At 36.1% G+C, this 10,402-nt stretch overlaps 2 protein-coding genes across 8 annotated transcripts; one reads left to right on the top strand and one right to left on the bottom strand.

Annotated features, from left to right (window-relative positions):
* Positions 1–1,309: 1,309 nt before the first annotated feature.
* On the bottom strand, positions 1,310–6,630 carry LOC110822875 (protein PLASTID REDOX INSENSITIVE 2, chloroplastic-like). 5 transcript variants are annotated; one of them, XM_022053105.2, is made up of 4 exons: positions 6,397–6,630; positions 6,195–6,293; positions 2,514–3,213; positions 1,310–2,388 (listed from the first exon to the last, which is right to left on the bottom strand). In XM_022053105.2, the coding sequence occupies exons 1-3, from the start codon at positions 6,628–6,630 to the stop codon at positions 3,019–3,021; spliced, it is 528 nt and encodes a 175-aa protein (XP_021908797.1). In that variant the 3' UTR covers positions 1,310–2,388; positions 2,514–3,018. The 5 variants fall into 5 exon arrangements, with proteins under 5 accessions (XP_021908797.1, XP_021908796.1, XP_088065523.1 ...); XM_022053104.2 differs by having other exon boundaries at positions 6,385–6,630; XM_088209397.1 differs by having other exon boundaries at positions 2,476–3,213; positions 6,385–6,630.
* On the top strand, positions 1,538–8,028 carry LOC110822876 (uncharacterized). Of its 3 annotated transcripts, none has more exons than XR_015813940.1 (4): positions 1,538–1,811; positions 1,919–2,061; positions 2,538–7,500; positions 7,573–8,028. XR_015813940.1 is itself a non-coding variant. In XM_022053109.2 (3 exons), exons 1-3 carry the CDS (start codon positions 1,538–1,540, stop codon positions 2,646–2,648), a joined length of 528 nt encoding a protein of 175 aa, XP_021908801.1. In that variant the 3' UTR covers positions 2,649–8,028. The 3 variants fall into 3 exon arrangements, 1 of the variants encoding a protein (XP_021908801.1); XR_015813941.1 differs by having other exon boundaries at positions 2,538–7,464; XM_022053109.2 differs by having other exon boundaries at positions 2,538–8,028.
* Positions 8,029–10,402: the final 2,374 nt, after the last annotated feature.

Raw genomic sequence — 10,402 nt, forward strand, 5'->3', positions numbered from 1 at the left:
CTAATTAAGAGTTAGGACATATGATCACTTAGCTTTGAATTCAATGGAGAATTGCATCGGAAGTTGGAGCTATTACAAAAGAAAAAAAAAAGTTAGTGCTTTGATGTTTAAATTATTCCATGGAAGAAAGATAGTGGGTGAGACTTTATTGAGTTCAAAATGGAGTATCCAACTTAAACAAGGACAATCACCGCAGAATATTAGCAAGTTCAAAATTAAGTGGAGAAACCCTAATTTGGCATATACCCAATACTAATAATTATGAGCAATCCATCACATATTATTCCCTCTCTTAATATTCTTATCCATCGATACATAAGCAAATTATTCTCTATTATACAATTATATATATGCCTGTTGTGTTGGTGACTCCATCATAACTCAATATATTGGGAATTTTATTTTTTTTCCCTTTATTTGTAAATGCCTTTTTTATTACAAAATTACAAAAATTAATTGGATTCTTACTCCATCCTTAATTAATTCTTTTTCTATCAATATGTAATTCTATTTCTCTTGGATGAAAATTTAGAAGTAATTCTATTTCTTCTAAATCAACATAATAATCAAATACAATAAAATAAAAAAAAAACAATGATCAAATCAGTGGATAACCATTTTGTTTAAATTAAAGCAAAAAATTTCCATGTCTCTACTTTTTTTTTTTTTTGGTAAGAACATGATTATTATTATTAATGATGATAAATTTGAAAATGGATAAAATAAAATTAAGGGTAGAAAAGAAAAAAGAAAGTAACAATAGGAAAAGGGTAGTATGATGACATGAATGAAATTCCTCGTCAATGAAATCGAGAACTTTTTATGTTTGAGGATTTGGATGGGATTGGAAAGCAAAAGGCCATGGCTTACCCGGATAAGATGGTGGGGCTTGTCTCTCCATCATCTCTTTTCTCTTTTCTTTCACCATTTATTCTCTTACCCAATCTACCATTAAATCTTTACCCCCCCCCCCTCCCCCTAAAGTTTTACATTTAAATTATCATTTTAATCAATTAACACCGACTTATTACGTTTTATTATTATTCTTAAACTCTCTCTCTCTCTCTCTATTAAATATTAAATATCAAATAGTTCAAACCTTGACCCGTCACCGTGGACAACGCCGAGTATGCCAGTCCAAGACTCCAAGCTGCCAACATCTGACGTCTTTCCACGTGGACCTCTCACCAGTTTCCGAGGTCTGGATGCCTGTGACCATTGGCTTACATAATATCCAAATCCAATCTCCATTTCCCCTTTTTTCTTATGTATATATATATATATATATATATTTTATAAATAAGAAATATGCGTTTAAGTAATAGTATATATACCAGGCCGTTACAAATGTCAACTTGATATTAAATTGACTCAACGTAGAATAAGTTAGTTGGGGAAGTGAGAGACGGCCTGTTTGAGTAAGACCCCTTGTGCTTTATTTGAACCCTGCTGCCTTCCCATTCTCTTCCTTCCCATCTGTATAGATAGAGACTTTTGTTTCCCTCTCCCTCTCCTTTCTTATCTTCCATTATTGAATATGGGGAATTGCCAGGCCATAGACGCTGCAGCTCTGGTCATACAGCATCCGAGTGGAAGGATTGACAGACTCTACTGGCCTGTTACAGTCAGTGAGGTCATGAGAGCAAATCCCGGTCATTATGTATCCTTGATCATCCCTTTGCCTGTTTCACAATCAGAGCAAGAAACTCAGGATCAGGAGCAGAAAACTATACGGTACACACGTGTCAAGCTTCTTAGACCGACAGATACTCTCGCTCTTGGCCATGCTTACAGGCTTATCACTTCTCAAGGTTTGTGTAACCTCTTACCTCTCTACTTCGGCTGTTTACTCTATCTACCTATCTTTTTCTCGGAGGCCAACAAGTACTCATTCTGATTCCTCTTTTTCTGTTCGCAGAGGTTATGAAGGTCTTGCACGCAAAGAAGCACGCGAAGATGAAGAAACAATCTGAATCTGTACGTAAACAACAGTCAACAACAGATGAGCAGAGTTCAAGTGATCAAGCAGCACAAAACTCATCCATGGAAAAGGCCCACCAGGTACATATATCTTTCAAGACTTTCTGCATAACAAAGATGAGAGAGAGAGAGAGAGAGAGAGAGAGAGAGGAGACTGACGGATTTGGGGGGGGGGGGGGGGGAGGAGATTGAAATTTAATCTAATTATCCATTACTGCACAAGTTAAAATATGATTTCCTTGCTTATGGGAGTTAGTTCTTCTTCTCAAACGACTCAATTGGCCAAACGAAACAGATAATGATTTTCTCAAAAAAAATTTCTCTTATGGCAAATTTCTCTTGCCATAGATGAGGTTTCCTTCAACACCAGTGCCATCCTTCTGCCTGTGAAAATGCAACCTTGGTTACCTGTAAAAGAGAAATTTAGGAATTAAACCAGTAAAGCAACAATTTTAACTGTATAAAAGTTAAATAAATTAATGATATTTTCATTACTTCATTTTACCGGGCAACTATCAACCACATTGTCTTACATGTTAACCTGTCAAACATTTCAGCCACAGAAACAGGAAAGACACCGTCCAAGAACTGCATCCACAAACACTGCTTCCACAAGACCAAAATCGTGGCGGCCCTCATTGCAAAGCATCTCTGAGGCTAGCATGTGATGGTGCTTTCAAGCTTCAGTTTCAACATTCAAAGTGATCCTAGAGATGTGCAATGATCTGCCTGTTCTTCTACCGGTGATCTTCATAAATGAACTCGAGCATGGAATATATATTCACTAAAACCATAGAGTTCAGGGTGAAGATTTCTGTGTCATTGCCGATCACAGCTTCCAAATGCAAACTTCTTTAAAAATAAGACATCTGTATAGCTTCAAAGAAAAAAGGAAAAAAGAAATGCACCTTACATTGCATTACAAATAGTTTTTGCCATTAGATTTTTCAGTCACCATATATTTCGTGAGTACTAGATAATTTACTTGAGGAGTGGAAATTAAGACCATCTTAATGCCAAAATACATGGATGGGGAAATTAGATTAGATTGTCTGAATTCCAAACTTCCCAGTCTTGATCAACAAATTTTTGAGCCCATAACAGTGATGCTCGAGCAGCGACAGCTGCTCCAGATAATTTCCTTTCTTTTAAAGCAACCAACATATCAGTGAAAGGCTCCACCAGTAAGGTTCCAGGTCCTCCGTATTCCTTGTGCAGGAAATCACTGAATATCTGGTTCCAACGTAACAGATTAGTTTTTTTCATGAGAGATTACTACGTTTCTATTAGAAATGAACATGCTTTGTGCTTAAAAAGCATAACAAGGACAATCGCAGCACTGGACCAAAAAATGCACAAAAAATAAAACTAATATGATAGAAGCTGTCCGAAAATTGGTAATTTCTTTCTTCTGGAGCATGGAAATCCTGTGGGCAATGCAGGGCATGTTCTAGCATTGAATCCTTTCCAAGTTGACAAGTTGACGAAAACCATACTTCCTACAGAATTTATGTTTGGGTTGCGGACCACTGGCACTGGAAGGGTGGAATTGTGCAAATTCCTCCATTTAAAAAAAAAAAATCTAAAATTAAGGTTTTTTCTTGTTGACAAAGACCCATTCTCAACCTGTTGTATGGCCCATAAGTTATAGGGGGAAAGAGGGGGAGGGAGGGAGACAAGTTGGACTTTTCTCCCTGGAGTGATGATGATGTGCTTGGTTCATTAAACTTAAGATAAATTAGAGATCTGAAATTGGATATACACGAGGAAGATGCAAAAAATCAAGACTTTTTTAAGCTCAGCTATATCTCCGGAACTCAAGACAACCATCCATTTTAAAACAAGTGATTTTCTTCTTTTTTTTTTTTTTACTTCTCCCAAGAACAGTTATGCCTACTTTATCAGGACTAATGAATTTAAATTCTACAGCAGTCCCTTCTACATACAGCAAGTGCTAGTAAATAGCCAGAGAACCACTCTACAATCTTCTTTTGATTTTCCTTCCTGGAATCGCTTTATAACCATATTCCTTACTGCTAGGATCGCTCACCCTACCTTAGGCTTCAACATTCCTTAGAATCTAAAACTAGAAAAGCTAAAGCTAACCAATTTTTCTTTGAAGTCCAACATAGGCATATTACACATTTAAGGGGAAGTAGAGTCGTTTTAGCTAGTAATAAAGGTATAAACAAACTGTTCTCAATTTTTATGTAGACTGCATCAGCAATTTGTTTATAATGCTTAGGCATGTCTCTTCTTATTGCTGGTACGTTTTTGTATATGCTCTAACTAATTTTGGAACCGAGGCATACGTAACAAAAAATACTATAAGCATTTATGATTTCCAGTTTACTAGAAATAGATAATATTGTCACCATATAAAACCAAGAATACCCTCTTCACATGTTTAGATTTCCTTCTTCTTTTGGTTCAAATAATAGGAAGAGATTTTACCAATTGAGCCAAATGTCTTTGGCTTGTTTGTATTCCATTCAATTCAATGAAAATGTATAAAAAAATTATATGAGAGAATATTCCAACTGATAGTATGCATTAATTGGAGTTACATAGTGTATCTAGATTTATCAGCTTAACAGTTGGACTTGGAAGTGGTTGGACTAAAATCGAAACACCCATACTGACATGAGACAAAATGGAAATATTAATTAAGTACAATGTACATTCAAGCCTAGGACCACATATTGTATTGATACTAAATATCAATGAGCACATTCAAACACAATTAAGCTGGTCATAGCTAGATCATAATGGTATTGTTGCTAACGTAAATGCAATAGTTTCTACTTTAGTGTAAAGACACTGACTATCTGTGCATAAGGATAAGTGTTGAGTCTGAACCCTACATTCCTTGAAAGTTGAAATGTCCACGAGAAAATATTCATCATTTCTGACTAAAAACTCCCATTTCCCATATCTTCAAATGAAATCTACAGACTCCTTCTTGGTCCAGAATAAGAGAAGAGAGATATAGAGAGGGAGAATTTGCATGCTCTAAACAATAAAATTTGAATATAATTCAAACATAAAGGCAAAAACTTGAAGAAAATAAAGTTCTGCCACCTCAAATTTCTTAACGACACAATTATGATAATAATTTCATGTCAAATATAGAGACATATTTGACATGTATGATAAAGAAAAGGAAATAACATTATTTATGATAATGCCCTATCTGATGTCTAAATTCCTAATTGTCACACTAAGATGCAAGCAGTGTGCTGCAAGAATCTTCATATGCACAGAAAATTATGCTAAACAAAAAGGGGCTTCTGTATAATGTCAATGATGCTCCGCTAGAAAAAAAGAAGCCAGTGTACAGTTAGAATACAAACACCAGAATCAGTAGTCTGAGCCTATTTGATGAAAATAGTTCAATAGTGTAACACGCAGCAAACAGCCTTCTAAAAGAAAAGTTCAACTGATTCTGCAGTTTGGCTGAGAGCTATTTTACTAAAGATTAAAGGCAAAGAATATGCTGCAAAAGGAAATACTTTCAGTGTGAAACTAAGACTTCGTTTGGCATATAATTTTTTCTTAACTTCCATTCCTACATTCACATATATTTATAATTAATAATAGTATGTATATGTATAGTAGATCAGATATAAAACAAAAAATAATTTCTCGAAAATACTAAAACAACTTGGTATACTTTCCACTTACTGAAATCTCTTTTACCAAAAAACTAGATAAGGTAGAACTTTGTTGATAAGTGAATCAAAACTTCAATCAGACATTTTCTCAAGTACTTGATGCTCAAGATTTTACACACATATCCAATCCTAAATTTAATGGTCCACCCCACCAGATAAACCCATATAAAAATCCTCTGGACCACAAACCAATGACACGGCTAATTATAAGATGTTTCTTGACCACAAAGAGAAGTGACACGATTCTGTTCCAGCTTATTTGCAAACTGACTTCAACAAAAGTTTCTTTCCGATACAGAACAAGCAGCATCAACACATTTATAATCACGATTTCTCTTAAGTAATTAATTTCACTTTCTAGATCAAAGCACCTGATTATCAGTGAAATATATTTCATGTTCCAATATCTAGTTAAGACTGTTTGCCAAACTAGAACACCAGCATATCTCATAATAAATCATGAGAAATGAGAACCCCCCCCCAAAAAATGACCACAAATAAATTTAATACGAAGCAAAAATTTGAAAGTGAAAAAGTTACCTGTGCACAAACCTCGACGACAGTATGAAGCTCATCACCAAATGTCTCCTTGTCATTTGAGAGCTTCTTCCAAAGCTCAGCCTTGAACTTCTTAGTCTCCTGTTAATCAAATGTAATTAAGCAACAAAAAGTATACATACAATTAGATACACATAACAAAATTCTATATAGAGGAGTGTGTCGTTGATACATTTACACTTACAGCGACTGCAAATTCGGGGATAGGATCAGGATAGGCGTATTTATGGGGACGATAAGCTCTGAGCGGCAGTGATAAGCGCCCTGCGGAAATGGACTTAGAAGAAAATGTGGAGGAAAAGAGAGACGGGAAGGGAAATGGAACAGGGTACAGAATAACGAAGGGCGTGCGCAGGATAGGCGAGATGGAGGAGATTGATGTTTTGGCGGGAGTTGGTAGACAGGAGATGGAAGCCATTGGGGTGAGCTTGTGACAGACCCTCACAAATTTTTTTGCTTAAGGTTGGGATCCAATTGGACCGTATTATTTTTTCTGTTGGCCCAGTTTCATAAAAAGACCCATTATGGAATTTAAACATTTTTAATTATAGAAAAATTACTGTGAATTATTAAATTAGTTCTTAACATTTGGTATTTATTGTAATATCCACCTAAAGAGAAAAAAAAAAAGAAGAAAAGAAATGTAAATAAAGAATAAGAGTGGAGTTTGATGTAAATGAAAAAAAATTTCAAATTTAGGGAGCTTTTAATTAATTTCAGAGATTTAAATGAAAGTAGATAAAAAAAAATAGGGTAAAACATAAATAAGGGGAAGTGGAAGGGGGCAAAGGAAATCAGGAAAATGGATGGCCTAGATTAGACCGTTGGAGGAGATCAGATGGAGGAGATTTAAAAGAAAACGAACGGCCCAGATCGAGTTTGTGAGATCCAATGGCTGGGGGAACAGGTATAAAAGAAAAAGAGATTAGAGATTTTCTTCATTTAGAAGAGAAGCCAAAAAGAGAGAGGGAGAAGGAGAGAGGCAGTTGGGGAGAAAAGGAAGAAAGGGTGTTGCGCAGGGAAGCCGAGAGAGGAAAGAAGAGAGAGGCCGGAAAGGAAGAGGGGAAGGGAGAAGAAAAGAGAGGAAGGGAAGAAAAAGAGTGTGGCCAAGTGGGAAGAGGAGGAAAGCTGAGAATGGTTGCGCAAGGGGGAGGAGAAGAGAGAGAGTCGCATAGGCAGAAAGCCGAAGAGAAGAGAAGGAAGGGAAATCGCGACCAAGGAGCATCGTATGACGGTGGAATCCAAAATCAAGGTTGTTCAAATTTTTCAAGCATCGCACTCGAGCCAGGTGCATTCTTTTTCCTCTTTTGGTGCGTGTTTTTTACCAAACCGGTATTCATGTGTGTGTGTGTGTGTGCAGGTTTAGAAGCTAGAGAGATGTGGGGTGACCGAGATAAGACGACTGGGAACCAAGCCGAGGCTGAATCACTCGAATCGAAGGTAAAACCATTAGGCTTTCGTGTTTTGGTGGTGGTTTGAGCAGCGGTGGAGCAGGACCAATGTCGGCTGGTCGCATGGGCTCGGCCGAGCCACCCACCCACATGGGAACCAAGGAGGTTCCCTTAGGAATGGGGAAACCCACCCACCGTGGAAGCTGAAGAAATGGAGGCCAGAATCGCCCTTTTGGGATTTCGATTCATTGTTCGGGAAGCTGAAAAATCTCCCTTGAAAACGAAAATATGATCCTCCGAATAAGGAGCTGAAAGGTTTTCCGGTTACGAATCCTGATAATTTTAGATATTCTGTTAGCTGGCCATTGGAACCTGTAATTCGATTAAATTAATTTTTAGTATTTTGAAGTATTTTAATTAATTTATGTCGTGTGTACAGAAAAATTTAGATATTCGAGCAGATCCGAGAAGACGCATAAGAATGTAAATATTTCTAAATCTCAACCGAGTTTGAATTTCAAAAAATGCATGCATTTCATTAAGTTATAAATTCTGAAATTTTAACGAACACTGATCCAATTTTTGATAAAAAATAGAACCCAAATTTATGACCAATGAACCTAAGAAATTGTAAATTTATGAGAAGACGAAACCAAAAAACAAACACAAAAAACTGAGAATTTATTGGACTGTGATGAGATATGAATTGAGTAATTAAGAGAAATTCCTAATTAAGTGAAAAATTGAAAAAGAAAAAGAAATAAAATAAGAAGGTAAAAATAGAAAAAAAAAAGAAACAATTATGGTGGTAAAATGATCAGTTAAATAAAATTTTAGAGAAATTAGAATAAGAGTAAAATAAATAAGAAATCAAAAGTGAGGAGTTATGAATAATTAGAGTATGTGTGTGTTGCTGAAGTTCAGCGGATATGGTGAACTTGCACATGGATAGAGTTTGAAACCTAATGTGAGTGTGAAAAGGTATTTGTGAGTGTGGGTCACATAACAAACGTCCCTTCTGCAGCATTATAAGATTTGTGTGTGTGTACTATCCATGCGATGAAGGGATCCATTTCGCCTCTCCTCGATACGATGTAAACGACATCATGCGATAAAAACTTTAGACATGACCTTTTGAGTGTATATGTGATTATGTTTCAAGATGATGATTGATATTCGAGTGTATCTATGTTCTTTCGAGAGTATATGGATATACATTTGAGGATTGTATATGATATTTGAGATAATTCAGAAATTTGATCAGAAGCATGTGAAATAGTGAAAATAATAAATGAATTTTGCATTGAAACATCACTGTTGCATTTTTCTTATACTGTGTGTTTTGCATGAAATTTTATCTAAGTTGAGAGAACAAAAATACTTATTGAGTTGGTGAAGCTCATTAAATTTCACCCTGATATTTTTCAGATGAGAAAGAAGAGACAGAACCGCTGCCAGACGAGTAGAACCTGTAAAAAAGATTTTTATTTTATATATTTTGTGCATATTCGAGAAGTTTTATTTTGTCATATTAAACTCTAAATTCTGATATCATGTTTTGTATATATAGTTACTGTACATATCACATGGGATGCTAGGTTGTATTATATTTTTTTGATATAAGTATATGTATATTTTGTGAGCCCACTGCATAAAAATAACATGAGCAGAAATAGAGCCTCATATCGAGTATCGGAGCGTGATAGGTGGTATCAGAGCCCACATTCCTAGAATCATCCTCTGTGTATGAGGTTTTAGAGTTTAAATATGATATTTTTTACAACTATTGGGGTGTTGAGAAGTATGAAACGCTATTTTGAAATGTTTTAATTCATTCTTTTCTGAATAAAGGGTTGTAAGATGATATGTGAACGGACTCCACCGGAGCAACCTCCCAATTATATGTCCTTACATGAGCATATTGACCAGTTGTACCACATGGTAGAGAACCTTACTAACCAACCTTGAGAAGGAATACTTGGCCCTCTTCTAGTACCAGCTCCATAAAATTCAGAACCAATTGTTATGGATCTAGACTATCAGTAAGAGATCCTAAGACTCCATCCTCCTACATTTGCTGATACCAAGAATTTTAATGAAGTTGAAGGATAGTTGAAAGAAATTGAAAAGTCACTCTGAGTTTTGGGGGTGACTTCTGAACAGAAAGTGATCCTGGCTACGTACCAGCTTGTGGGTGAAGCTGACCGTTTGTGGGAATTCAAACAGACTACTTTACTTGTTCCCACCTCTTGGGAGATATTTTCGAGGGCATTCAATGCCGAGTACTTTCCAGCATGACTTCGATACCAGAAAGAGTTAGAATTCATACAATTAACTCAAGAGAACCTCTCAGTAGTTGAATATGCTCGAAGATTTATTGAGTTAGTCCGTTTTACTCCAGCCATATTGACTGATGAAGGGCAGAGGGCAAAAAAAATTTTGTGGGGGCTATGCCCAAAGATTCAAGATTCTCTTGTATTTCTAGAATTGAATACTTATGATCAAGTTTTGACGAAAGTAAAAATAGTAAAAAGTAGACTGAGTGGCTCATTCTTTGAAGCAGGCAGTTCTAGACCCCTGGTTCCTTTGAAAAGGCCGACTCTGGGGCTTGGTTCACAAGATAAGAGACCCAAAATGGTAACACAGATATCTCCTGAACCACCATCAACTCCTAGTAAGGCACTGATCTGTCACACTTGTGGAAAGAATCATGGTAATTAGTCATGCCATCGTGTCACTCGATCCTGTTTCAAGTGTGATAGCCAACAACATTTGATCCATAACAGCTTACTTATGAAA

Source organism: Carica papaya, chromosome 8 (genome assembly GCF_054855325.1).
Source record: "Carica papaya isolate Zhongbai chromosome 8, ASM5485532v1, whole genome shotgun sequence".
In the NCBI taxonomy this organism is placed as follows: Eukaryota; Viridiplantae; Streptophyta; class Magnoliopsida; order Brassicales; family Caricaceae; genus Carica; species Carica papaya.

Coding starts and splice junctions, on each gene's coding strand:
- LOC110822875 (XM_022053104.2), bottom strand. CDS start 6,630: ATGGCTTCCATCTCCTGTCTACCAACTCCCGCCAAAACATCAATCTCC. Junction 6,294..6,384: donor CAGTCGCTGTAAGTGTAAAT/GTATCAACGACA, acceptor TTTGATTAACAG/GAGACTAAGAAGTTCAAGGC. Junction 3,214..6,194: donor TCGTCGAGGTTTGTGCACAG/GTAACTTTTTCA, acceptor CGTTGGAACCAG/ATATTCAGTGATTTCCTGCA.
- LOC110822876 (XM_022053109.2), top strand. CDS start 1,538: ATGGGGAATTGCCAGGCCATAGACGCTGCAGCTCTGGTCATACAGCAT. Junction 1,812..1,918: donor CAGGCTTATCACTTCTCAAG/GTTTGTGTAACC, acceptor TTCTGTTCGCAG/AGGTTATGAAGGTCTTGCAC. Junction 2,062..2,537: donor CCATGGAAAAGGCCCACCAG/GTACATATATCT, acceptor CAAACATTTCAG/CCACAGAAACAGGAAAGACA.